Raw genomic sequence first — 26,385 nt, 5'->3', positions numbered from 1 at the left:
TGAAAATGGCATCAAAGATCTCTTCACATACTTTGCGCACACAACAAAGATGGTCTTGTATTACGAATCCAAACACGCCGACCTCTCTCCTCACCCTTCCTATCTCATTTACGTCGGTAAGGACAAGTTCGAGAACGAAGATCTCATTCGTTTCTCGTGGCCGGAGCAAGATGTATGGTTCCACGTGGACGATTTATCCTCCGCGCACGTCTATCTGCGATTACACGACGGGGAAACCATCGACTCGATTCCTCCGAAAGTGTTGCTCGATTGCGCGCAATTGGTGAAGTATAACTCCATCGAAGGGAATAAAAGAGAAAAAGTTGACGTGGTGTACACGCCGTGCGAAAACTTACTGAAAAAATCAAGCTTTGAGGTTGGACAGGTGGCGTATAAAGACGAAAGTTTAGTCTTAAAGACTCGAATTAAAGACGGGAGGAACAACGACATCGTCAACCGATTGAACAAAACGAAAACAATTAAAGAAAATCCAGACTTAGAGAACGAGAAACGAGAACGAGACGAACGTCTTAAACGAAAGAAACGAGAGCATTTCGAGAAAGAAGAGAAAAAAAGAAAAGAGGAAGAGGAACAGTTGAAACTGGATGTCATGGCGAGAGATTACGAGAGGTTAAACATAGAGGAGAAGAAAGTGACGAATAAGGAGATGAGCGCGAAGTACGAGAGTTACGAGGAAGCGGAGGAGGATTTTATGTAGTAGCGAACTCCTCCTTTTTCTTCTTCTAGATTTAGATAGATAGAGTCATTGCGAGTATTATATAGGTGCGTGTATTATATACTGTTAAGTATTCATGTGTGTGTAGTAGTTTTTGGTGTATTACTTTTTCTCTCTCTAATAATAGTGTGTTCGGCGCGCTGCCTCGCACGATGCATCAAATCCGCGCTGGTTTTCTTTGCAAAGACGAGATTCGAGCGGGCGTCTTTTGTTTTGCTCTCTTTCTTTTCTCTCTATGTACACGAGTGTTGCTGTTTCCTCTTTTTGACCGACCAAATAATACATACGTAGGTTGTCGTTTAAATCAAATCCGCGACGTTGTTCGGCAATTGCTCGATGACGGTTTGATAAAATCTTTGAATGTCTTGCAACAATCTTTCGTCGTCTTGCGTGACAAAGTTGATGGCAACCCCTTTACGACCGAAACGACCGGAACGACCGATTCTGTGCAAGTAGTTCTCCGGTTGCGTCGGCAAGTCGAAGTTGATAACCAAAGAGACTTGCTGAACGTCGATACCTCTGGCCAACAAATCAGTCGTGATCAAAACGCGACTGGAGCCGGAGCGAAATTCTCTCATGATGATATCGCGAGTGTTTTGGTCCATGTCCCCGTGCGTGGCGGAAACCGTGAAATCCTTCGATCTCATCTTGTCCGTCAACCAATCGACTTTTCTTCTCGTGTTGGCGAAGATAACCGACTGCGTGATCGCCAACGTTTCGTACAAATCGATCAACGTTTCGAGCTTCCACTCTTCCTTGTCGATGTTGACGTAGAATTGCTTGATACCTTCCAAAGTCAATTCGTCTCTCTTGACCAAAATTCTCACCGGCTTGGTCATAAACTTGCGAGTAATTTCCAACGCTTCCGGCGGCATAGTCGCACTGAAAACGCCAACTTGCAACTTTGGCGGCAACAATTGGAAAATGTCGTAAATTTGATCCTTGAAACCTCTGGACAACATCTCATCGGCTTCGTCCAAAGAGAAGATCTTGATCGAATCTGGTTTCAACGCTCTGCGTCTCAACATATCGTACACTCTCCCCGGAGTACCGACGACGACGTGGACGCCGGCTTGGAGAATTCTTTGATCCTCTCTCACCGACGTACCGCCGACGCACGCGTGGCACTTCACTTGCAAATAATCCCCGAGCGCTCTCATAACCTTCTCGATTTGCTGCGCCAATTCTCTCGTCGGCGCCAAAACCAACGCTTGGCACTCCTCCAACTCGTAGTTCAACGATTGCAAGATACCGGCGCAAAACGTCGCCGTCTTACCGGTACCAGACTGCGCTTGCTGAATAACATCCAACCCTTTCGCAAACGGAACGATGCCTCTCTGCTGAATCGCAGACGGTTTTTCGAAACCGTACGCGTAAATCCCGCGCAACAAGTTCTCGTGCAAGTTCATCGTATCGAACGTTTCGTGCACTTCAGTCCATTCGGTGATGACGTTATCTTCGCCGTCACCTTTGGTGAGTTCCTCCATACCGCGATCATACGCCGCGTCGTCGAATCCGCCTTCTCCAGACATGATTTTGGTGTCGTTGTTGTAAAGTGAGTGTTTTGAAAGTCTGTTGTTTTGATAATACGACACGCGTTTGTATCACAGCGAGAGAGAGAGAAAGAGAGAAAGAAAAGTCAGTTTCGGAGGAGCAAAACAAAAGAAGAGCGTTAAACATCTTCTAAAACGTTGTTGTTGTTTCTCGTCTCATCGTCATCGAGATGTATACGTATACGCATTCGAGCGAAAAGATGGTGATTTTTGCCTCTTTTTTTGCTCTTCCCACAATGGCGGCGCTTTTGCTTCACCGCCTCTGCGCGTACATAAAAATCAATCGCGCGTACACATTCCTCTCTCAAACACCCACTTTGCGACCAGCAAAAACCTCTTTCGTCACTTGCAACGCGTTTAATGTGTATTCGTTCGTGTGGTTTTGTCGAGCGATCGCGCGATCTTCCAGTCCTCGATCGTCTGTAAACGTCACTTCCGCGTTTAAAGATTACACAAAACACGGAGGCGCATTTCTCCCTCGTACGGATGAGAGCCCAAGCGTTTGACTTTTCTTTTTCTTTACAACTACACAGAGAGAAAAAACAACAACGAGAGTTTTGCGCGTTGTTTAAAGAAGAACTCGACAGAGAAGAAGACAAAGTAAAACGACGACGATATGCACTTACGTGTGTTTGAACGTGTGAGTGAACTCGTCCTACCCGAGCCGTGCTTTGGGTGGATTCTGTGTTTTAAAAAGGAGGAATTTCGAGTTCGACAGGCTTGAAAATAGGCGAAAAAAGGGAAAAAAACAGACCAGTTCTGAGGCTCAAACGAACGCACAAAAGCTGTCGAAAAGAGAGGTGAAAAGAGAGATTCGAGGGGGTGTGTGCTTTTTCTGTTTTTGCGCACCAAAACACACTTCGACGCTTCGGGCTTCGGGCATAAACTACGCTTCTTCTTCTTTTTTTTCCCCAACATATAAAAGCCCCACACTTTGTGCGCACGACGAAAGATCACAATAAATATACACACAGAGAGAGGATTGAGAAAAGAACGAACTTTTCACGACGCGCGTAATATAATACTACCATAACACGTTCGAGAGAGAGATTGGTCTCGTCGTTTGATTTCAGATAGATTTACGTTTGATTACTCACGGAAAGAAGTCAAATGGCTCCGATGGGGAAAACCGCGGTGGACGCCTTAGCGTGGTCTTTAAACATCTTCTCCTCCGTGGCCATCGTCATGGTGAACAAACAACTGATGAGCTCGACCGGGTACGGGTTTCGATTCGCGACGACGTTGTGCGGGTTGCACTTTTTTTGCACCGCTTTTATAAACTTGTGCGTGAAACGAGAGAAGAGTTCGGCATCGAGCTCTGGCGACGCTTCGGCTTCGCAAACCGGATTGAGCGAAAAGTTGATGGAATCAGAACAACAACAACAACAACAACAAAAGCTTCCGCTCAAAGATTTAGTCTTTTACGTCGTCGTCGCGAACATGTCCATCATTGGTTTAAACGTCTCTTTGATGTTGAATACGATTGGGTTTTACCAGGTGTGTAAACTCGCGCAGATACCGACCATGTGCATATTAGAGGCGTCGTTTTTGAACAAGAAATTTTCCAGGAAGGTTGTGCAAGCAATCATCGTGGTTTTGGCAGGCGTGGCCGTCGCGACGGTCTCGGACGTTGAGATGAACGTGACTGGAACGGTGGCAGCAAGCGTCGGGGTGTTGAGCACGTCCGCGCAGCAAATATTGGTCGGGCACTTGCAAAAGAAGCACAACGTGACGAGTAATTTTTTATTAGCCAAGACGAGTTTGTGGATGGCGGCGTCGATGTTGGTGTTTGGACCGATCATGGATACTTTAGTCACCGGGGGGGAAAACGTGTTCGAATACGAGTGGACCAGTGGGAGTTTGATGTTTTTAGCCGTCTCGTGCGGGTTCGCGGTGTTGGTGAACATCTCCCAATATTTGTGCATCGGAAGATTCTCGGCGGTGTCATTCCAAGTGATTGGACACGTGAAGACGGTTTTGGTCTTTTTGTTCGGGTTTATTTGCTTTAACGCGCCAATTACGAGTAAAAATATCGCCGGGTGTGCGTTAGCCGTGGTTGGGATGATTTATTACACCCAGGCTATGAACAAGCAAAAGGAGGACGAGGCGAAAGGTGTTGGGATGATTCATAGCGGGAGTTCGAGCGCGAACTTGAGCGCCAAAGTATAATACTACAAACAATTATATTTAAACAAACAACTTTATACTAATAATAATACTACTAATAATAAGAGATGGAACGAACGATAGAGATAATCAGAGAGAGAGAGAGTTGTGCGTATCTAAAGAGAATTCTAAATATATATACATTTGAGATGTGAACACGATTGCTTCATTTTATCCAAACAAACAACCACGTTTTGCGCTCGTAGTATTAAAACACCCCCACGTCTTCCTTGCGCGAAGAAGGAAACGTGTTGTGTTCTTCTCCCTGCTTTTAAATGGTGTTCGTCGCTTCTTCTTCTTGTGTCCGCAGCAGCAGCATTGCCGCGACGACGCGTTGTTCCTCCTCCTCTTCCTCCTCTTCTTCCTTGACGTTCCGTCGCAGTCATCATCACCAAGAAAGACATCTTCATCATCATCAACGTCGACTTAAACGAACGAGAACCAAAAAACCAAAAGAATGTCGCGCGTTGTTCACTGGCATCGTCCAAGGCACCGCGACGGTGACTTCGTTCACTCCAATCCAAGGAGGATTATTCGCCCGCTTGACGCTCACCTTCCCAAATGATGGGGAAAACCAAAGGCCTTTGGAGAAGCTGACGATTGGCGCGTCGATCGCCGTCAACGGCACGTGCTTAACCGTGGTGGAGTTTGACGAGGAAAAGTCCACGGCGAGTTTTGATATGATTTCAGAAACGTTACGGGCGACGAATTTAGGCGAGTTACGAGTTGACGATGTCGTAAATTACGAACGAAGCACAAAGTTTGGCGAGGAGATTGGCGGGCACGTGGTGTCTGGGCACGTGCACACGACCGCGGAGATTTACGCAGAAAAGGAGGAGACGGAGAACAATCGAGAGGTTAAGTTTCGTCTCCGAGATCGAGAGATTGTGAAGTACATTTTGCCGAAAGGTTTCGTCGCCGTGGATGGGTGTTCTTTGACGGTGGGAGAAGTGGACGAGAAGGAAGGGACGTTTAACGTGTGGTTGATTCCAGAGACGATTAGAGCGACGGCGTTTCGGGTGAAGAGCGTTGGGAACAGCGTGAATATAGAAATCGAAAGCAGCACTAGGGCGATAGTCGATACCATCGAGAGGTACATGGAAAGGAAAGAGAAGGAGAAAACCGGATGATGATGATGATTTCACGATGTTGATGTTGTTGTTGTTGTTGTAATATGATGATATAGTTTCTCTATATAGTATCTACAAAGATAGAGATGAACGCAGGGTGTTGTTTACTACTAAAATAGGGCGGAGCTATTAAGCAACTGCCGCTTCCTATACGCGACGCCGCAGCGGTTACATAACGTTTTTGGACCGTGCTGACCTTGACGCCATTGCGGCGTCTGCGTGATGCCACACTCGAAACACCCGATGACACGCTCTCGACCCGTAGTCGAGCACACGATCACATCGGTGGCTTTCGCGTCGGTACCGACGACGGCGGAAATGTTCACTTTTGTCTCTGTCGCTTCTTCTTTTTCTGCCGCCGCCTTTTCGGCTTTATTCTTCTCCTTCTTTTGATATTTCTTTTTTCGCGGGGGCTTCTTCGTTGAGTTATCGTCTTGGTAGAAATAGTCGTCGACGTCGTCAAAAAGCGTGGAAAAAGAGCTGTTGGTGGTTGCACCCTTCTTTTGCCTTTGTTCTCGTTCCTTACTATGACGCTGCTCTCTCTGACGCTTTCTCGTTCTCGTCGTCCTGCCTCGCTGCGCTTCTTCGTCGCCTCCGTCTCTTCCTCTTCCTTCTTCTTCTTCTTCTTCTTCGAAAAGTGATTCGTTCACAACTACATCGTCAAACGTTGTCGTCGCGGGCGGTACATTTTCTTTCGTTGTTCCAGTAAAGAGTAAAGCGTTTGGTTTCACAATAACGCGTCGTTGCAGTTCCCGCCTCGCTCTGCGCTTCCGTTTATGTTTCTTCGCGACGGGAGCGAGAAGATCTTCTTCAGAAGACATGTTCGACACGTGCTCGACCGCGTGTTTTTTCAAGCTTTCCGACACCACGTCTTCATCATACGTGTTGTCTTTGCCGTTACTACGTTTCTTATTTCTAACCGCGCCGCCGTTCTTGCCTTCGGTTTTCAAGAAAATTTTCTCCCGCAACGCCACCTCCTCCAAGTTTTGCAATTTTTCCTCCGCGACGCTTGTTCTCTCGATCGCGGTGTACGTCTTCAACGTCGCTTCCCACCTTTTTCTGGATGCGAGACGTTTCAATCGCTCCGCATCTTTCTTAGCATTCGAGATGGATGTTTGAGATGTAGTCGTCGTCGTCGTCGTCGATGACTTCTTTGCCTTCCTTCGTTTCTCGTCATTATCGATGGTGGTGTTACTATTATTGTTCGCGTGATCTTCGTACGTAACCGTCGAATCTTCCGTTGTTGTCGTTGCTGTTTTTACGTTCTCTTCGGTGAGGTCGTCGTCGATGTCGTCGTCGTCGTAAAAGTCGTCGTCGTCACCATCCGTGCTTCGAAGCACGATACCGTGCATCGCCGCGAGATCTTCGAGATAGTTGCGAGAGCTACCGCCGTCGACATCCTCTTCGGCTTCCTCCTCCTCTTGGAGCACAATCTCTCCTCGGTCTCGACGAGAACAAAAATCAGGTGTTGTTATTACCACCGCGCGATCGCCAGACGCTGCTGGTGTTGGCACGAAGAACATTTCTCCGCTGCCGTCGTCACCGCACTCGCCGCCCGGCGAGGATGTCTTACAATTCACGGTACAAACGACGCGTTCCGGCGTCTTGGCGACTCGCATATCGGCCCCAAAATAATACGCGTCCGTGGTCGTTTCTTCCAGCGACATCGGCGCCACAATCGAGCCAGACGATCGCGCGTCGGTATCACCACCACCGGTAGTATCAACGCCAACGTCCACGTTATTATTAGTAGTAGTATTATTAGTATTACTGGCGTCATTATCAAACGAAAAGAAATCCTCCGGATCTGCATCAATCTCCTTCCAAAACAAAGCGGCGTCGTCGTCGGTGTCGTCGTCGGAGAACAACAACGGTCCTTGCGCGGTGGTGGTGGTGGTGTTCATTGGAGGAGGCGCAGGAGGAAGCGCGGCGGCGGATACCGCGACTTTTGTCTTTTCCGATGACGACTTTTTCGTTCTCGGTCGCGCCTTCAAAGTCTTCAAAGTACCCCCGCTTCTTTTCTTCCTCTTCTTTTTCGTCTGAATCGTCTTCTGAATCGTCGTCGTCGTCGTCGTCAAAACAGGTTGTTGTTGTCGTTGTTGTTCCGCTCCTCCTTTCGTCTTCTTCTTCTTCTTTGTCTTCTTCGTCGCCGGCGACGAAACAACGTCATCATCAGAAACGTTATTATTACTACTATTATTATTATTATTATTATTATTATTATTATTATTATTATTATTATTATTAAATCGTCGAACGACTCGTTTCTGTTTCTGTGCACCGCGTCTTTGTCGTTCCAACGCCGCTCTCGTCTTCATCAAAGTCAAAGTCATCTTATTCAGAAGAAGAAGAAGAGAAGATTTGTGTTGTCCTTTTTCGCGTATTTTTTTTCACTTCAGTTTGAAAACCCTAAATGGAAAATGAAGCGACAGTTTTCGGTGCCCAGAGTTGCCCTTCGAGAAAGAGGTGACGACGATGTCGTCGTCTCGCGCTCTTCTTTTCCTCTCGTCTTCTTCGTCTTCTTCTTTCAGACCACGGTTGTTTCTGTGTCGTTCTCTGTTCCTCTTTGTGCTTCTTCTTCTTTTCCTCCTCCTCTTCTTCTCTCGAAAGAGCAGCGCGAGAGAGAGAGAAACGCGCGCGCGCGAAGAAATCAATGCACGTAAATTTAGAACAAAAACGAAGAGACGTCTGTTGCGTGTTTTCGGTCGTCGTCGGTCGATGATTTCTTTCTTCTTCTCTCACTCCTGCGGTGCGTTTCTTTTAAGAGAACGAAAGACCAACCGACGAACACGAAAGAGGAGGCGTTGAAGGTCTTCTTATGTGTATATATATATATATATATAACGCGCGGAAATGAATCGCGTTGCTGTGTATTGCGCGCGCGTGTGTCGTTATATTCTTCTTCGTAAAAGAAGGATGATGAAGTGACGGCACCACGAGGAAAAGTGATGTTTTCGTATTGTCGGCACCCAAAAAAAAAGAAAGGAGCAAAGGAGAGAGTTTTGTTTCTTTCTGTTAGTACAACTGATGATGATGATGATGATGATGATGATGATGATGATGATGATGATACTGATTATGATTACTATGCTGCGCGCAGCTGTCCATCTTCGTACGACCAGTCTTCTGGTAATGGACAGTCGTTGTCGAGGCAGTATTGTACACACTCGGTTTGGTTGTTCTCGTGCGCTCTTCGTACCGCCCAAGAGTCCCAAGGCACTTTGGCAGTTTCGTGTAAGTACTTCAAACAGTCCAAGTGACCGTTCTCAGCTGCCAACCCACACGCATACTCGTCAAATTGATCATACTTACGCTCAACAAGATATTCGAGTATGTGAAGATGACCATTTTCAGCCGCCCACGTGGCAGTTCTCAAATCCCATGCCGCTTCTGCTTCTTCGTGTAAGTATTTGAGTACCTCGAGATGACCGTTTTGGGCAGCAAATGCACACGCACGCACATCGATAGGACACTCATTTGCAACGCAATACTTTACCATTTCCAGATTACCTTGATATGCGGCCGCATCAATCGTCCCTGAATCCCATTCACACTTTTTCTCCTCTCGCGCCCACTTGAGCAACTCGAGTTTATTCGTGTCAGCAACTCTCCAGCAGAAAGAAGTTTTGAGCCACCAACTCGGCCATAACGATCGATTCTCCCTATTCTCCCACGCAACTTCCAAAGTCGATATCGACGACATCTCTTCTATATTAAACTTCTTCTTCAAATCTTCCGCGCGAGACGATCTCTCAATCAACTTTCTCGTTTCACCATTCACTCCATACAAGAATTTCACGTCAGTCGAATTCAATCTCGGAAGAATATGTTTAAAACAAATATCGTCGTTATTCACGACCACATCCCACAAAAAAGAATCTCTCTGACTTTCCACCTTCCTCTTCCTCGCTCTCGTCATCGCGAAAACGCCTTCTCCTTCTCCTTCAGAAGAAGAGACACCATCTGACGCAATAGAGAAAGAAGTTTTGCCAAATTCAAAAATCCAAAGAGATTTGACATTTAGGGTCAAACCCTAATTTTTGACCCGCCACAAAACAACGACAGAGAGAGAAAAAAGAAGCACTTTGCGCTCGTTTTAAAAGCACATATAAGAGAGGAAAGACACCGAGAGAAAGAACACACGCGCACATATTCTGTCTGCCGTTTTGTCCCGATCGTCGAAAAAAGGCGGAAAACACACTTTGGGCGAGAGAGTGAGAGAGAGGAGGTTTTGTGTTTTGTTTTACTGCGCGCAAACGTCGTCGTAAAAGAAGAAGAAGAAGAAGATTGTGAGATTTGACGACGATCGTGTGGTGAGAGAATTATATATAACATTATTGTGTAGTGAAGCGCGCGCGATTTGATAGTAGAGAGAAAGTATACATATATACACATAATGGGGGAAGGCGTGTCGAAATCGTCTTCCCCGTTGGCGAACGATATCGCCTCTCGCGTGGCGTCTGCGTCGTCCACGGCTGCGGCGTTAGAGGAATTGGGCTACGCCTCGGCGCATACGAAAGCTTCCTTGAAACAGATATTGGCGTTGTTACCGAGGATCGATAACAAAGGATTAGCGGTATTATTGGCGACGATTGCAAAGACCGGGGATGGCTCGTTAGGGGACGTGCCGTCGCAGACGTTGGCGGATTTGGCGTCGGCGATGGGTTTGCCGCCGCCGACGGAGGCGGCGAATAGGGCGAAAACCTGGAACATCGAAGCCGTGGCGGACGCGGTGAGAGAGACGCATCCGGAGTTGGATTGGAGAGAGAGCGTTGTGGTGCACTTGAAAGATGCTATTTTGAGTTTGCGAGAGAAAGATCCCGAGAGCGAGATGTTTTCGAGCGGGTTCGAGGTGGAGTTGAGTCCGGATTTCGAATCGAGTTTGCAGCAAATGAACGTCGCCGCCGGGCAAGGGTCTTTTCCGCCGTATTATAGTTTCTTTTCTAGATTGGTAGAGATGTATCGCAGAGGAGCGGGGAGCCCATTTCCCGCGCAAGCTATCGTCGGGGATGGGATCGTCTGGCCGAACGAGTTGCAATCGACGCAAATGAAATTGTTGAGCGCGGCGGTCTTCGCGGTGGAACCGAGTTTGATGGAGTGGGAGTTTGGGGTGACGTGTTTCCCTCCGAATGGAGAGAAGAGCGAAATTAAGCGTTGGTCTTGCGTTGATTTGATGTTAGTGTTGACAAAGTTAGCAGAAAATACCACGAATAATACGAAAGAAGTCTTCTTGAAACCAATCGCGGCGAAAGTTTTGGATCGCGGCGCGTCGACAAACGCGGATTACGTCGTGGCGGCTATTTCGCGCGCGGAAAACGCGGAATCTTCGATCGCTTCGGATGTCGTCGAGAAGTCGTTGACGAGGATATTCTCAAACTTTCAAAACGCGTCGGCGCCGAGGGAGTACGCTTTGACCGCCGCGTTTACGCACTTGCCGGACGCGGTTATTGAAGCTATGAGCACGAGTTACGAAAGCAACAACGCTTGCATACCTCGAATCGTGGACGCGATTTCGGAAATGAAGAATTTAGCTAAAGTTCTGCAAAGAATTGGCCAGTTGGCGTCTTCGAACGGATCTTCTGCGGCAAAACGAAGTGGGATGTTGATGGGTGTCGAAATCGCGGCGTTGGCGTCGCGGCGCGAATACTTAAATCTCGAAAAGTTTCTGAGAGATTCTTTAGCTGGATCTTCTTCGGGGAAGAATACGAACAATAGCGCGGGAACTTCAGGAAATCCAGATGATTTCGCCAGAGCGTGCGCGGCATTTCTGAGAAGACGCTGCTTGGAATCTGAAGGACAAAGCGTGAAAGGATTAAACGTAACTTCTGAAACTGCGAAGCTATTCTTTGAGTGTCTGGAAAGCGCGACGTCGATTTCGGCGGAAAACAAAAACGATATTAAAACGGTTAAAAATGCATACGCTCAGAGAGGATCTTCCGCGGGCGACGCGAGCGGTATGAATGCGGATGGGACGAACCCGAGCGGCGGCAACGCCGGGAATACGGCCAACGCGTCGGGGAATCCTGGGTTGTCCAACGGGTTCCCCGCCGACATCGAAGCTGAAGCGAACGCACACTTTCAGCAAGTGTACGCCGGTCAACGCAAAATCAACGATCTCGTTGACATGCTTGGCGGGTTTTTGCGATCGAACACTCCGCGCGAACGCGAAGTGTTTAGTTGCATGGTGCACAATTTGTTCGACGAGTATCGATTCTTTCCAAAGTACCCGGACAAAGAGTTACGAATTACCGCTGTGTTGTTCGGTCAGCTCGTCCAGCGTCAACTCGTGAGTAACATCACGCTCGGTGTTGCTTTACGTTGCGTCTTGGACGCTTTGCGCAAACCGTTTGGATCGAAGATGTTCGCGTTCGGTTCGGAAGCGTTGGAACAGTTCAAAACTCGCTTGCCGGAATGGCCGCAATATTGCCAGCACTTAGCGCAGATTCAACACTTACGTCAAGCGCATCCGGATTTGGGTCAGTTCTTTGGAAATGTTCCCGTTTCGGAGCCTACGCAAGTCGCGCTCGGCATGCACGAACCTGAGATGGGCGGCCCGGAGGACGCGCGCGGATTAGCCGCGGGAGTGGCTGGCATGAAGTTGAGTTTCAACGACATAGCTTCGGCTGGAAACTCCGCAGCGGCCGCGGCGGCGGCATCGTCTGCAGCAGCGGCAGCGACGGCGGCTTCGGAGAGTGCGGCAACGAGTGCGAACGCGACGACGGCGACGGACATGGCGGCATCCGTGCTCGGGATTGACTCGTCTTCTACGAAAGACGGTAAGTTGCACTCAGCCTCGTCGTTACCGTTTTTCGGCAAAGATGGCGGGGATATGTCACGATCAGGTTCGGCTACGGCGATTGCGTCCGCGCCTTCTGGTTTTGCGACGTCTCTTAACTTAGATACGCTTCTGCAAGCTTCAACCTCGACGACGGCTTCGCCGGATTCGAAAACCGCGGATCAGATTCACTTCGCCGTGAACAACTTGTCTGGTGAAAACGTCAAGTTGAAAGGGCAAGAAGTCAAAGGAAAGCTCAAGCCAGAATTTTACGAGTGGTTCGCGACGTACATGGTTGTGAAGAGAGCGGCGATCGAGCCGAACTTTCACGCGTTGTATCTCGAAATGCTCGACGAAATTGGCGAGGAAAAATTGTTCGAAGCGATTCTTCGCGCGACTTATCACAACATCAAAGTTTTGCTGACGAGCGGGAAAGTAAAAACGAATTCAGGCGAGCGCTCTTTGTTGAAAAATCTTGGTTCATGGCTCGGCGGATTAACGATCGCGCGTCTGCAGCCGGTGTTGATGATTGATCTCGACGTGAAAGGATTGATTTTAGACGCCTACGAAGCTGGACGCATGATTGCAGTCATCCCATTTGTCGCGAAGATACTCGAACCTGCGAAAGATAACTACGTCTTCAAGCCTCCAAACCCGTGGACGGCGGCGCTTTTAGCGTTGTTGGCGGAAATTTACCTCGATCGCGATTTGAAGTTGAACTTGAAGTTTGAAACGGAGAGATTGTTTAAGCACTTCAATTTGAGCGTCAAGGACGTCAAGCCTTCGAATTTGTTACAGAATCGACAACGCGTGCGCATCGACAATCCTGATTTCGTCGCCGACAAAGTTCCCGCCGGTTTGAGTGGGCTTGGTCCTGGAGGTATGTTGCAAACTGCCACGAGCGACGGTCAACTCCCGTCGTTGCAAGGGCAGCAGCGCGGCGGCATGGGTGGCGGCTGGGGTCAGCAGCTTTCTCAACAAGACATGCAGCAGCAGCAACAACAACAACAGCAACGCCAGCAGAATATGGCCGCGGAACAACCGTCGTTGTCGGACGCGCAAGCTTTGCCGAACATTCAAGCGCACGCCCGCGTGCATCCGCAACCGAACGTTCCGGAGAGTGTTCGCGCGATGCTCGCGCGATTTTTGCCGATTGCGTTGACGCACGGCATACGGGAGATTGTGTCGCCGGTTGTTGAACGCTCCGCAACTATTGCATGCGTGACTTCCAGAGAACTCGTTCGTAAAGATTTCGCGTGCGATCCAGACACGTCGCGATTACGTAAAGCTGCGCACGCGATGGTTTCTTCTTTGGCTGGATCGTTAGCCTTGGCGACGTCGAGAGAGCCTTTGAAGGCATCCGCGGCGAACCAGTTGCGATTGCTCGTGCAAAGGGCGGGTGCATCCAACGCGTGCGAGGCGCAAGCGTTGGAAAATGCCATCCAAAACGCGGTGCAAGACAACTTGGAGCTCGGATGTTCGTTGATTGAAAAAGCAGCCACGGAAAAAGCGATGCGAGACGTCGACGAGGCGCTAGCGCCGGCGGTCGTGGTCAGAAGACAACACAAAGAAACCCAGCAGCAGCAACCGTCATCGATTTCTGCTCCGTTTTACGATAGTGGTGTTGCTTTATCTGGGAAGTTTCCGGCGGCGTTACAATTGGAGACTTTGCGTCCGCCGAGACCTGGCAGCGCGACCTTGATGAGCGGCGTCGCTTTGAAAGTGTACGACGACTTTTCTAGAATTCCAAGACTCGCACCGCCGACGCCGATGGGGGGAAGCGCGACTTCATCGCAATCGAATCTTGCCGGAGCTTCCAGTGGCGGTAGTGGCCCGGGAGGAGCGAGCGGGCAGCAACCGCCGGTACCGCAATCCGCGTTTCCGGGTTCGCAACCGCCGTTACCTGGCGCTCCGCCGCCGCCGCAACCACCGTTACCGGGTGGTCCGCCTCCGCCGAGCGAGCAATCAGGAACGACGAGCTTTTTGGGTGGTGGCAAAGCTGGCGAGGATGGCGATGGTAGAGTGTCAACTGGCGGGGTCGACGACAGCAACTTGACGACGGCGCAAAAATCTGCGAAGGAGATGCGCGAACGAGTCGCCAGTCACTTTGACGAGTGGGCGAGAGTGCAAGATTTGCCTCCCGGAGACGACCGATCCGTCATGTTCTTGCAAAGACTCGAACGAACGACGTTCCTTCGCGAAGATGCCCAAGAAGGCTTTTTGCGCGTCTTGGTCGAACTCGCGGTGACGCATTGCCTTGGCAGCGAAAAGAAAAATCAAGGCGGCGAGGAAAGCTCCATGAGCTTTGCGGCGGTTGACGCGTATTGTCGTTTAGTCACGCGTCTCGCGAGACGCCCGGAAGAGTCACCGCAGCAACGTTTAGCGCTCTTTGGACGCGCGTTGGTTGCCATTGTTCGCACAGCGATGCGAGATACGGACGAGCGAGGTCCGCAGTTCAATCCGAAACCGTACTTTCGCGCGTTGAGCGGCTTGCTCAACGAAATGAGAGCGCCGGATGCGGTGTTGGACTCGTCGCATCCGCAAGTTTTGGCTGCGTTTGCTTCCGCTTTGTTGGCGTTGCAGCCCATGCGCGTTCCTGGATTTGCGTTCGCGTGGTTGGAACTCGTGTCGCATCGATGCTTCATGCCGAGATTACTCTTGGACCACGCGCAAAAAGGTCGTCCGTTGTTGCAACGTTTGATTTGCGCCGCGTTGAAGTTTCTCGAACCGTACTTGCGCGAGTGTAACTTGACCGAGCCGGTCAAGTTGCTCTACAAAGGCGTCTTGAGAGTCTTTTTGGTGTTGTTGCACGATTTCCCGGAATTTCTTTGCGATAACCACGTGTTCTTCTTGGATGCCACGCCGACGAACTGCGTCCAACTGCGTAACTTGGTCTTGTCTGCGTTTCCAAGGAACATGCGTTTGCCGGATCCGTTCACGCCAAACTTGAAGATTGACTTGTTGCCGGAAATCTCGCAAGAACCGACGAACGCGGCTCAATTCGTATTGAAGGATCCAGCGTTTAACCAATCGAACGTGAAAGTTACCATCGACAACTATTTGAGCTCGAAGAACATCGCCAACGCGTCTCAAGTTGCTAACCAGGTTCGCGACGACATTTTGCTTCCCGGGCAAAAAGCCATGCAAACCGGCACGCGATACGACGTCCCGATGATGAACGCTTTAGTGTTATACGTCGGCGTCAACGCGATCGTGGCGAACCAAAATGCGCGCAATTCCGTGTTGAATTCCAGTTCGATGGAATTGTTGCAAAAATTGTGCGATGAAAGTTTAGACGCGGAAGGTCGATACTACTTCATGAGCGCCGTCGCGAACCAGTTGCGATATCCAAACTCGCACACGCACTACTTCAGTTGCGTAACTTTGTGCTTATTCCAAGAGACGAAATCGGAATTAGTTCGAGAACAAATCACGCGAGTTTTATTGGAGCGATTAGTTGTTAACAGACCGCACCCGTGGGGATTATTAGTCACGTTTGTTGAGTTGATTAAAAATCCGAGATACAACTTTTGGGCGCACGGATTCACGAGGTGCGCGCCTGAAATCGAACGCTTGTTCGAATCCGTCGCGAGAAGTTGCGTCAAGTCTCCCGACGAAGGCGGCGAAGCAGGGCAAGGACAACAACAAGATGGTGTGGCGACGTAAATGTGTATTTTATATTATTAACATATTTTAAATCGAGAGAGAGAGAGAGAGAGAGAGAGATGGAGAGAGAGAGAGAAAAGAGAGAGAGAGAGTGTGCGCAAAAGTTGATGTAATATGAACACTTTTTGAAACCTTTTTACATTTTCTAGGACGTCGTATTAAACGACGATTTTAAACGCTTCAGTATTTTCTCGCACTCGCGTTTGATTCGTCTCTCGAACGCTTCCGAAGAAGAAAGATCCTCGTCGTATCCTTTACCATCGAAGCGCTGTCGAGTTGATTTTTTAACACCCGCAGCATCTGAATGTTGTTGCGCTTTTTTTTTCTCCCTCATCTTTTTCGCGTCTTCTTCGACTTTCCTCGCGTACATCCGATTGCTCTCTTCCACTCGTCGTTTGGTATTTGAATAGGTCGTCGTCGTCGCGTTTTGCGGGGTCTCCTTTTCCATCATCACGTCTGTGTCTGTGTCTGTCTGATCCTTGAGGTCTGTCCCGTCGTCGTTTGAAAAAGCGTTTCTAAGTAAGCGTCGTCCAATAAAAAACATTTTGCCATACGAAAAGTCGTGATAAAAAGCAGAAAAGCACAAAATATCTTTTCGTATCTTCTTCCTGACGTGTCACATTTCACCCTATAAATTGTACGCGTTGAATACACACACGCGCTCGAATATACCACACAGAACGTTCTTGTTCTTCTTTAAGAAGTCTTTATCGCTTGGGAAAAGTATCACTTCGTTTGTTGAGGAGAAGAGAGGGAGCGTTTTACGTTCGCGTCTATCGTCGGAAGTCGCTTCATTTTTTCCGCCGGCGTTAGAGAAAATATCTCTCTCTCTCTCCGCGTTCATTGATTAAAAGCGGATTAACAAGTCAACTTTTTAAGAAGAGAAGAAGATAATGGCGTTTTTAAGCCGTTCGCCGCCGTCCACGTGCACGGGCGTGAGCCATCAGTTCTCGTTGAAAGAACACTTCATGTCGAAAAGGTCCTCCACCTCGAGCGAAGGCGCGAGGAACGGACGATTGGGAGTCGGGTCGTCGACGACTCGAATCTCCTGCGATTCCTCCGGGGCGAGAGGATCTTCCTCTTCTGCAGGAGGAGAGCACCACAGAGACCACCACCACCAACGCGGCGACGAGATGAAAACGGACGCGATCAAAGAAGAAAGAGCGCAGCAACAGAGAGGCTTAGGTTCCGTGGACGAAGACCAACTTTTGGAAGAACACAAGCGAGAGATGATGCGAAACTCGTACGTGGACGCGCCGTTTCGCGTGCAAACGAATTCGACGGCGGAGACGATCGACGTGATGACGTCGAAACGGGTGGAAGCGTCGTCGCCGAGTAAGTCGAGGTTGAGCATGTCGAGGACGAGCGAGGATACGAATCGAGTGAACTTGGGGAATACGAGAATGGTGAACGTTCCGGTGAACGGACAACAACGGCATCAACAACAACAACCGGGCGCGGTTGCAAAAGTCTCCGCACAAAACGTTACCGCGATCGTTTTAGCCGGCGGTGCCGGTGAGTCTAACCCGATGACGCGAAAGAGAGCGATTTCGGCGTTGAGCGTGGGTGGATCGTTCCGATTAATCGATTTCCCAGTCGCGGCGTGCCTGAAAGCCGAGTTTGGCAAAGTTTTCGTTTTGACGCAATACAACTCGAGATCATTAAACAACCACGTGACGATGACTTTTTCGAAAAATTCCGCCATGGGCCGATCGACAACGGAGGTTTGCGTGTTACCAATGTCAGCGACGCCGACGAGAGACGAGTGGCCGAAAGGAAGCGCGGCGGCTGTGAGAGCGCACTTGGAAGCGCAGTCGTTTGACGTCGCCATCGAACAAGGCGTGAGCAGTGGTCAAGGTTTGATGAACGGAGCGGGGGTAGGATTGTACGATGAAGAGGCGTATTTGGTGTGCTCGGGAGAGCAGTTGCACAAATCTGATTTCAACGAGATGTTGAAGGCGCACAACGACTCTTGCGCGGCAATTACTATGATGGTTCAAAGCGAACGCTGCCATTCGAGCGCGTTGGAAAAATCGCACTTACACCACGATTCGAACCATTTAAAAGTTGGTTTAACTGAAGTGACGACGAAAGGTGAGAAAGGCGTCGTCAAAAGGTTGCACGAAAAGCCGCACTTTTCGAACATTTTTCGCGAACTCGTCGATAAGGACGAACGACACTCGTATCACATCAGCACCGGGAATTACATAATCTCCGCCGAGGCGATGAAGGAGTTGTTGCTTTTGAATCCATCGAGAGAACGAGGAGATTACTTCGAGTTTGGCGAGCACGTGATTAATCAAGCGATCGAGCGCGGGATGAAAGTTGTCGTACACAAGCACGAGGGGTATTGGACGCCGTTGCGCTCGTTTTCCGAATGGTTTCAAGCGAACATCGAGATGGCGAAAGGAGGTCCGTCGGCGGAGTTGATCGCGTACGGGTCCGACCAGAAACTCATCTCGAGAGCGAGATATTTACCACCGGCTAAGTTTATTGGTTTTGCCAGAGTTCAAGAGTCGTTGATTTTGGACGGTTGCGTCGTTAGAAGCGGTGAAAGCGGATCGTTTATTGAATCCGCCATCGTTGGTCCCACGACTCAAATCGGTGAAAACGTTCGATTGAAGAACGTCATCATCGTCGGGTCGCCGGAAGTTGTCGCGCAAACGGTTGTTGGTGATAACACGGAAATGGAAAACGTAGTTGTAGATTCTTGTGCTAGCATCGGGAAGGATTGCGTGTTGAGATGCAACGGCAATGTGCAGGTGAGAGAGGAGTTACGAGGGATGATTGAGATTGTGGACGGAATCGCTTGCATCTTGAAGGACGCAAAGATTCCGGACGGAACGGTGCTTTAAGTGGTTCGTTCACAGCGTCGTGTGTGAATGGAGAGAAAGAGAGAGAAGGAGAGAGAAAGAGAGAGAAAGGAGAGAGAAGTTTATAAAAGAAAAAGGAGAGGAGACAGGAAGAGGACGAAAGAAGAATTAAGAATAGCGCGAAGGGGTCAAAAAGCGGGAAATGTACAACAGAGTAGATTATATATCCAAACCCGCGCGAACCGCTACAAGAGGAGAAGGAAGAAGAAGAAGAAGAAGAACGAGGAGAACCAGAGTCTTCTTCTACCTACATGTATTTTAATGTGAAGTCTAACGTATACAAATTCTATGATGAAAACTAAAACTAAACTACTAGTAAAAATGTTTTTCTTAAACGCCCCATCTGGCGGCTCGAGTCGGATCTCTCTCGCGTTCTGAATCCTCCGGTAAACTTAAAACAAAGTGTTGTCCGGTACTTCCGGAACCAAAATCAGAACTTCTCGGCGTCACCACCAACCCGCCGTTTTCGGCGACGTTGAAATCTGCGGTCGATTTCGACCTTTGCTTAGCCAACTGCGCCAATTTGATCTCCTCGATTTCCTTCAGCGTCGGGCCTAAGATTTTCTGCCTCTCTTCCTCCGACCCAGAAAAGCTCCCGTTGTTGTTTTTATTGCTCATGCTATTCGTGCTACCGTTACCTCCGTTGGCCATTCCGACTAAATTGTTCGAGGACCCTCCTTTGTTATTGACGAACCGAAAATTCGAGAAAATGCCGCCTCTTTTGATCTGTTTCCATTGCGGACTGGTCGTCCACGTGTACTCTTCCGAACCTTCCCAAATCGGCGAGCCGGGCGTAAACGGTTCACCAGCCATGAATTCCGCGCTTTTCGTGATCGTGTCCAAACTTTCCGCCGATTTTGCGGTTTGGTATATGAAAAATCCAACGATTGAAACCACGTAACCGCACAGCTGCACGAAAGTTTGCTTCTCTTTATACAACCAACTGGATAACATAATCACCGTCGCGTTTCTCACCTGCCCGGCACCTTTAAACGTCAACGAGCCGCACGTTTGAATCACTCCAATCGTCGTCACGTTTACGAAAAATCCAAAAAACGCGACTACTATATACGGCAACGGATTTCCCATCGGTCGTCTCCACGCCTCCGTCTCAACCATCTCGCCGTACTCGAAGATTACGGTGAAGAGCACTAAAAACAGAAAATTCGCCGGCGCGGAATAAAACAAACCCTCGATGACTCCAAAACTACGACTATACAACATGTGCTGGAAAAACACCATCCGAATGCACTCGCTCGATTCACTCAGAACGATCAACATGATCCCGACCGATGTCAATTTACTCTCGCTCAAACACGCCACCAACATCCCGAAACTCGTCACCACGATCCCAAACGTCTTCGTAAACGTCGGCTTATCCATACCTAACAAAACTAAAACTAAAAACACAACCACTGGACTTAAACTTTTAATCATCTGTATAAAACTGACGCTCAAGTATAAATACAGCGTGTTCCCGCTCGCGAACGTAATCGCCGTGAACAAACCAATCGGAATAATAATCGTCACGTACTCCCACAGCGTCAATCTGTTCTCTATCGTCACTCTCCCGCTCGCGATCAACAACGCCGCCACGATCCACGAACACAAAGGCCCAGTCGCGGAAATTGCAATCGGGTACGGGAAATCGTCCTTCACGAAAATATACTTGTTCAGTAAAATAATCCCGCCGGAAACGAACGCCCACGAGAAGAGGAAGAACAAGGACTTCACCCAGTACAACTTCGTATCGGACTCGATTTGTAACTCTTGAAACGATTTCACGCGCTCGAGAGTTTTCCCGTTTCCAAGTCCTCCGGAGGTCAACGAGGGAACCGATTGGTACGTGCGCTTCATTTCTTCTCTCTTATCTTCCTGTTCTTCTTCTGTGACTTCTTCTCTCTGTACCCAGAAACACAGAAACACAATCCAATCAATGCGCGGCCTCTCTCTCTGGGAAAATGAGACAAAAAAGAGCAGAGAAAGAGAGAGAGAGAGAGAGATTACGCGTCAGAGAAAGATCTCAAACGATGATGTTCCTTCGTCGTCTTATATGCTCTGTCGGTTTTAAACGCGCAAAAAGTGTGCGTGTGCGTTCCTTCCGCGCGCGAAAGATGAGTTTAAGGAGGAGAATTTCTGAGGCAATGTGTACGTCTTTTGGGGAAGGTTGGTGAAGTCTAACAAAAGCTACTGATGCGAGTACTATTCGTCCTCCTCCTCTTCCTCCCCTGCGTCGTCTTCTTCTTTACCATCATCTCCCATTTCGTCGCTCACACCCTCTCCTTCCTCTTCTTCCTCTTCATCCATCGTTTTCTGTTTCTTCGCCGGAGCGCCTTCGCTCCGCTCGGTCGTCGCTCGCTCCGCCGCCGAAGCGGCGAGCGCTTGTCGTTGCGCCGCGGCGGCTTTCGCCTGGTTCAAATGGGCTCTCAATTTAGGCTCGAGCTCGTGGAAATCGATTTCGCGCACGGCGCGGATGACATCGTCCTGTTTTTTAATGTTTTAAAAGAGAGAAATAGAGGAATGAATGAGTGACACGTCGCGTCGATCGAGAGCGTTTTCGAACGCAATCCAGACTCGAAAGGAACCGACGCGAAGCGATTCAAAATTCAAAATCCATCCGAAAGAAGAACCACCAAACCCAAACGAAACGTACCGCGGATAAGGTGCTCCGTTTACTCTCCGCGCATATGTCGTTCGCCGTGGACGTCAGGTAGTGTATGAATATCTTGCACGCTTGCTGGACGCCATCCAAGGCATCTTTCGCGATGTTCGGTTCGAACGCTTGCGCGGTTTTGGAATCCACGTGCGTGAATTGCGAGAGGTGATGTTTCATCAAACGCTTGATGTGCGCGCGAGGGAGATCGTCTGTGGATGATGATTGGTGAGAAAAAGTGGCGTTTGCTGCTGGTAAAGGTGGTGTCATCGCCTTCGTTTCCGCGCTCATCTTGTCGTAAACGTGTTCTTGCTCTTAAGCGTTCGAGGAAGCGCAAAAGTGTGGACATTCGTCATTTCATTCGAGCGCCTAAAACGCACGCAGAAACATGGCCTCAAAATCAACGCAATTCACGGTCGACGTCGAAAACACGAGGCACGTCTCGATTAACATCGATTCGTGCAAACAGTTGTGCGAGGATGCGTTTTTGTCGTCCTTAACGTCGTCATCAATGTCCGCGGAAAAGAAAAAGTTTTCCGATTTTGTCTCCTTGATACGCGGGATCGTCCACCACGAACACCAAACGAAAAGAGACGCTTTACGCAAAGGATTCGACGCCAGCGCCGGCTTAATGCCGAAACGAAGAAAGGAGTCTTTGAAGAGCGACGCAAAAAGTCCAACCGAACACGAACGGTTAAGTGTACAGTTCGTGACGCAATTTTGCCAGATGATGGCGACGGCGGAGTACACGTTGTTGAGCGCGACCGAGTGGGACTTAGCCATGGAGGAAGATTTCATGTTTCGCTTACCCATGACAATCGATTGGGCGAAAGGAGGATACGACGTGAGTTTGTTGAAAGAGTTTTTAAAGAAAAATCCAGAGCTGAAGGTTGGGCTGCCGACATTTTCCGAACGCGTTTTACTGTTCAAGAGAGGGGTGACGACGAGCACGCACGGCGATTTGTTCATCGCGGAAAAGATTGATTTGTTGCTGGAGTACGCGTTGAAAAGGCCGGTTGGGAAGGTGTTGAGGAAAGCGTTCGGTTTGGGTTTTGGGTCGTCGTCTTCGAAAGGCGAGGAATCTGCGACCGCGGCGGGCGGTCCGGGAAGGAGCGGAGGGAAGAGAAAGGTTTCGAAAATTGAACGGAAAACGCTTCGAAGGCTCATGCCAACAATCGCGTCCGTGTTGAAAAACGTCCACAAAAAGCTCGAGTTGAGCGAGCCGACGTTTAAGGAGGTCATTTTGTTATACAGAGAAGATAAAATCGATGCCGCGGAGGCGCAGTTTTTGAACGTTCCGTCCGGCGCTGGACCTTTGCGTCTGAAATCGTTTCAAAACGTTCCGATGGCGGATTTGGAGATGGTTTTTCCGGGCGTAAAAATATGCGCAAAGTTTATCGATTACTTGACGAATGGTATCACCATGGTGCTCGTTCTCTTTTCGTTGATTTGGGCGTTCATAACCGGCGAAGCGTTGTCGGAACGAGCGATGCAGTTGTTAACCGTTGCCGGCGGGAAATTATCCGCCTCGTGGGCGAACATTCAAAAATCCAAGGCAAACTACGCGGCGCAAATGAGTAAAGAGGTTATGAAGAAGATGGATTCGAGTGGCTTCGCGGTGTTAGCGTCGGTGTCGACGGATATGGAAGAACAAGAGACGAAAGAGATGATTTTGGCGTACGCGGCGATGCGAGGGAATAAATCCGGGATGACCATAGAGGAGTTAGACGATCGATTGGAACAAGCGCTGGTGGATGCTTTCGGCATCGCGGTAGATTTTGACGTGCACGGAAGCGTAAAAAAGTTGGTCGAGGAAGGGTTAGCGTCCAAGATTCCCGGCGATAGCGGGATGTACCAAGTCGTGCCTATTGAGAAAGCACTCAAGAAGCTCGATAAAAAATGGGACGCGTTGTTTGAGTATTCCTCCTCTTCGAAAGGAGGAGGAGCGGGTTCGTCGGATAAGAGCGTCCTCGATGCCAACGCGGAAGAGGATCCGTCAAAGATGGAACGAGATTTGTTGTTGCAACTCGCCAACGCGGACACGGAAAGAGGTAAAGAGGCTTTGAAATTGACGAAGAAGATGGATGAGTTGAACGAAAAAATCGCCGACGCGAGCGGGAGCTTACGAAAGGTGAATTGGAGGTACTCTTAATTTTTTAATGTTGTTATACTTTACGCTTGCATGTGGTACACTGCACGTCCTTACTTATTAAAATGCATGTTATTACTCTAATGTACCTGGTGTTACAGTGGTACGTGGTGTGTTGTTATTTTCTACATCTGGTAGTACGTTACTCTAGGTAGAGTTGGAAGGAAAAAATATATTTTTGTTTTTGTCGTTTTGCATCATCAACATCATATACATCGTCGCAGACGGCGACGACGACGACGACGACGACGACGTTGGTCCCGCGACGAGAGGGATTTTGATGCTTCGAAAACCACCACCAGTACCTGATGATGATGCTTTTGGGTACACTTTCGCGTGAAGTTTCACGCACTTCGCTTTGAAATACTCGTACGGCTCCCCCAACGCGATTTGATGCGCGGTATTATGCGCCGTCCAATACACTACCGATATTTCTCTTCCGGTAGAATTACTACTCGCTCCTGCCGCGAGTTTCAGTAAGTGTTCTCGTAACGGCCCGTATCCGGAAAAGTCGTCTAAATTGATCGTTTTCATCACCCCGATAGAAGACGAAGACAAAGAGGACAGAGACGACGACGAGGAGTTTTTCAAGCTTCCTCCGGGACGAGAGAAGAGAGGAATGCTCGTGTTTTCGCTGAGACAGTCATCCTCCTTTTCCTCGTTTTTCTCGCATACTTCGATAGTGCAGGCGATGTTCGTGCCATCGCTGGAGGTTGTTTGGACGACGCTACTCTTTATTTTCTTCTGCATTCGACGCTCGTATTCGACGCGATGTTGTTCGTACATTTTCTCCTCGCGTAATCGTTGTTGTTTCTCGCCGGCGTCGCTCAGATTGACGCGTCGTTTGGGTAAATGGCGACTTTTCTTTTCTAAAGCGCGCGTGTCCTTGTTTCTGTGTATTAATTTGCTGTTGTTGTTGTTGTTCTTGTTGATGTTCTTATTGTTCTTCTCTGCGGCGGCGATGATGTTGGCTATCGACGCGATGTGTTGCGCGTTGTTCGCCGCTCGAGCTCCGTAACCCCACCGCAAATGCTTCGCGCAGTGCTTGTGTCCCTCCACGGCTAACGCTGAACATCGCCAACTCTTGCCGTCATTTCTCGAGCACTGGAGAGGAATCATAGTGGTAGATGAAAGTGCAGCAGCGGCAGCGGTCTTTTCTTCACGTTCTTTCGTCGTCACTTTTCGTTTCCTGTTCTTGCGAAAGTTGTTGTTATAATTGCTATTATTCGACGACGACGGCGCGGGTACATTTCTTGTGTGCCCTTCTTCTTCTCGCTCGCTTTCAACCGTCTCTTCCAAAATCTGTCTCAGTCGCGCAAACATCGAGTTTTTCACCGCCTCTCTTTCTTCGTCTTCTTCTTTGTATTCTTCTTCTTCTTCTTCTTCTTCTTCTCGTTCTTCCTCCCCGGCGGCGTTGTTGGTTTCCAACACAAATCTCGCCATTTTCAACAAAATCCACTCCTTATTATGCGCCTGCGTCTCTCTTTTCGTCAATTTCTCGTACGCTTTCTGCAACCTTTTATTCAGCGTCTCCGTGCACATCGTTCTGAATCGCGCGTCGCGTTCGATGTTTTCCAAAACAAAAGAAAACCAGCGCTTCGTCTTTCTCGATGATTTCGGCGACGAATTAGTGGCGGTCGCAGCCGTCGCGGCAGTCGCAGTCGCAGAAGTCGCCGCGGATCCCGACGTGCTCATCTTCCCCGCGACGGCGACAATGATGCTGTCGATGTTGTTATTCTCCTTGTTGTTATTCTCCGATAAAGAAGTCGTCTGAATCGTCATTTTTTGGGACGGTATCGATGTGGGCACCCTTTCCTCGTTTATTCCCTCTCGACTGTTCATTTGCGCAAAGTTGACTCAAATTTTGCGGAAGAATAATTATATCTTTCGAGACCAGATGTTTCTCTCGACGCGCGTATACTTTCGAATGCAAGACGAAAAGACCTTTTTACTACCGCGCGGCACGCGAACGGAACCTTTTTTGGTGACTTTTTTCTTCTTTCTCTTCTTTATTCTCGCGCGTTACGTTCGCTTTTTTTCCGGCACACGCGCAGCAAATTGGAATATAAAAAGCGCTTCTGTGATGATGCGATGAGGACACAACGCGCGCTTTTATATCGCGAGAACAAAAAGCGCTTCTCTCTCTCTCTCTCTCTTTGCTCGAAGAAAGCGTCTTCTCGCACTGCTCGGGTTCTGCTCGTTCTTTGTTATTCTTATTAGTGGTAGTATTCTATGAAAGCGTTATACGAAGTAAGAAGCAACAAATTGGATATTCTTTCTCCTCTTCTTCACGTGACGCGACTGACGTTTGGTCGTTGTTTTCTGCGGTCTTTCTTTCTTTGCGAACTGAAGGAGAAAGCGTTTCTCGCTCTGTAATTTAGGGTTTTTTTGTTTTGTTGTATCAGGATGCCTTTTGAAAGCTCACATTTTTTCAACACTATTTCACACGCGGGCATTTCGATATCAACGCATCATCATCACCGTCTCTCTCATTCTGAAAGTCGCATCTAAGCGACGAGAAGAAGAAGAAGAAGAAGACCTCTGCTGCTGTTATATTGCGATACTGTTAAAAAGGTAGAGAGCAAAATACGAAGAAACATTGGAAGAAGGCATTTTTCTCGAGACGCTTCCATTTTGTTTCCACGTCAGACGAGAGAATGCGCGCCGAATGGACGACGACGACG

At 48.9% G+C, this 26,385-nt stretch overlaps 13 protein-coding genes across 13 annotated transcripts; 6 read left to right on the top strand and 7 right to left on the bottom strand.

Annotated features, from left to right (window-relative positions):
• Positions 1–49: 49 nt before the first annotated feature.
• Bathy04g04190 (predicted protein) lies at positions 50–718 on the top strand (the record flags this gene model as incomplete). The annotated part of the gene is made up of 1 exon (XM_007513559.1): positions 50–718. The coding sequence occupies one exon, from the start codon at positions 50–52 to the stop codon at positions 716–718; it is 669 nt and encodes a 222-aa protein (XP_007513621.1).
• A 317-nt stretch (positions 719–1,035) lies between these two features.
• Positions 1,036–2,268, bottom strand: Bathy04g04180 (predicted protein; the record flags this gene model as incomplete). The annotated part of the gene is made up of 1 exon (XM_007513569.1): positions 1,036–2,268. The coding sequence occupies one exon, from the start codon at positions 2,266–2,268 to the stop codon at positions 1,036–1,038; it is 1,233 nt and encodes a 410-aa protein (XP_007513631.1).
• A 1,131-nt stretch (positions 2,269–3,399) lies between these two features.
• Bathy04g04170 (predicted protein) lies at positions 3,400–4,458 on the top strand (the record flags this gene model as incomplete). The annotated part of the gene is made up of 1 exon (XM_007513439.1): positions 3,400–4,458. The coding sequence occupies one exon, from the start codon at positions 3,400–3,402 to the stop codon at positions 4,456–4,458; it is 1,059 nt and encodes a 352-aa protein (XP_007513501.1).
• A 272-nt stretch (positions 4,459–4,730) lies between these two features.
• On the top strand, positions 4,731–5,585 carry Bathy04g04160 (riboflavin synthase subunit alpha; the record flags this gene model as incomplete). The annotated part of the gene is made up of 1 exon (XM_007513707.1): positions 4,731–5,585. The coding sequence occupies one exon, from the start codon at positions 4,731–4,733 to the stop codon at positions 5,583–5,585; it is 855 nt and encodes a 284-aa protein (XP_007513769.1).
• A 110-nt stretch (positions 5,586–5,695) lies between these two features.
• On the bottom strand, positions 5,696–7,918 carry Bathy04g04150 (Gat2p; the record flags this gene model as incomplete). The annotated part of the gene is made up of 1 exon (XM_007513354.1): positions 5,696–7,918. The coding sequence occupies one exon, from the start codon at positions 7,916–7,918 to the stop codon at positions 5,696–5,698; it is 2,223 nt and encodes a 740-aa protein (XP_007513416.1).
• Positions 7,919–8,670: 752 nt separating this feature from the next.
• On the bottom strand, positions 8,671–9,288 carry Bathy04g04140 (the record flags this gene model as incomplete). The annotated part of the gene is made up of 1 exon (XM_007513370.1): positions 8,671–9,288. The coding sequence occupies one exon, from the start codon at positions 9,286–9,288 to the stop codon at positions 8,671–8,673; it is 618 nt and encodes a 205-aa protein (XP_007513432.1).
• A 693-nt stretch (positions 9,289–9,981) lies between these two features.
• Positions 9,982–16,026, top strand: Bathy04g04130 (predicted protein; the record flags this gene model as incomplete). Its single annotated transcript, XM_007513346.1, has 1 exon — positions 9,982–16,026. The coding sequence occupies one exon, from the start codon at positions 9,982–9,984 to the stop codon at positions 16,024–16,026; it is 6,045 nt and encodes a 2,014-aa protein (XP_007513408.1).
• Positions 16,027–16,171: 145 nt separating this feature from the next.
• Positions 16,172–16,570, bottom strand: Bathy04g04120 (unknown protein; the record flags this gene model as incomplete). Its single annotated transcript, XM_007513368.1, has 1 exon — positions 16,172–16,570. The coding sequence occupies one exon, from the start codon at positions 16,568–16,570 to the stop codon at positions 16,172–16,174; it is 399 nt and encodes a 132-aa protein (XP_007513430.1).
• A 349-nt stretch (positions 16,571–16,919) lies between these two features.
• Positions 16,920–18,881, top strand: Bathy04g04110 (ADP-glucose pyrophosphorylase small subunit; the record flags this gene model as incomplete). Its single annotated transcript, XM_007513600.1, has 1 exon — positions 16,920–18,881. The coding sequence occupies one exon, from the start codon at positions 16,920–16,922 to the stop codon at positions 18,879–18,881; it is 1,962 nt and encodes a 653-aa protein (XP_007513662.1).
• A 348-nt stretch (positions 18,882–19,229) lies between these two features.
• Positions 19,230–20,756, bottom strand: Bathy04g04100 (Drug/Metabolite transporter superfamily; the record flags this gene model as incomplete). The annotated part of the gene is made up of 1 exon (XM_007513685.1): positions 19,230–20,756. One exon carries the CDS (start codon positions 20,754–20,756, stop codon positions 19,230–19,232), a length of 1,527 nt encoding a protein of 508 aa, XP_007513747.1.
• Positions 20,757–21,498: 742 nt separating this feature from the next.
• Bathy04g04090 (predicted protein) lies at positions 21,499–21,843 on the bottom strand (the record flags this gene model as incomplete). The annotated part of the gene is made up of 1 exon (XM_007513628.1): positions 21,499–21,843. The coding sequence occupies one exon, from the start codon at positions 21,841–21,843 to the stop codon at positions 21,499–21,501; it is 345 nt and encodes a 114-aa protein (XP_007513690.1).
• A 97-nt stretch (positions 21,844–21,940) lies between these two features.
• On the top strand, positions 21,941–23,704 carry Bathy04g04080 (predicted protein; the record flags this gene model as incomplete). The annotated part of the gene is made up of 1 exon (XM_007513682.1): positions 21,941–23,704. One exon carries the CDS (start codon positions 21,941–21,943, stop codon positions 23,702–23,704), a length of 1,764 nt encoding a protein of 587 aa, XP_007513744.1.
• A 144-nt stretch (positions 23,705–23,848) lies between these two features.
• On the bottom strand, positions 23,849–25,483 carry Bathy04g04070 (grf-like transcription factor; the record flags this gene model as incomplete). Its single annotated transcript, XM_007513693.1, has 1 exon — positions 23,849–25,483. The coding sequence occupies one exon, from the start codon at positions 25,481–25,483 to the stop codon at positions 23,849–23,851; it is 1,635 nt and encodes a 544-aa protein (XP_007513755.1).
• Positions 25,484–26,385: the final 902 nt, after the last annotated feature.

This window comes from Bathycoccus prasinos (assembly GCF_002220235.1).
Source record: "Bathycoccus prasinos genomic : Chromosome_4".
Classification (NCBI taxonomy): domain Eukaryota; kingdom Viridiplantae; phylum Chlorophyta; class Mamiellophyceae; order Mamiellales; family Bathycoccaceae; genus Bathycoccus; species Bathycoccus prasinos.
Note: the sequence above shows the minus strand (reverse complement) of the source record. Positions and strands in the feature narration are given on the sequence as shown.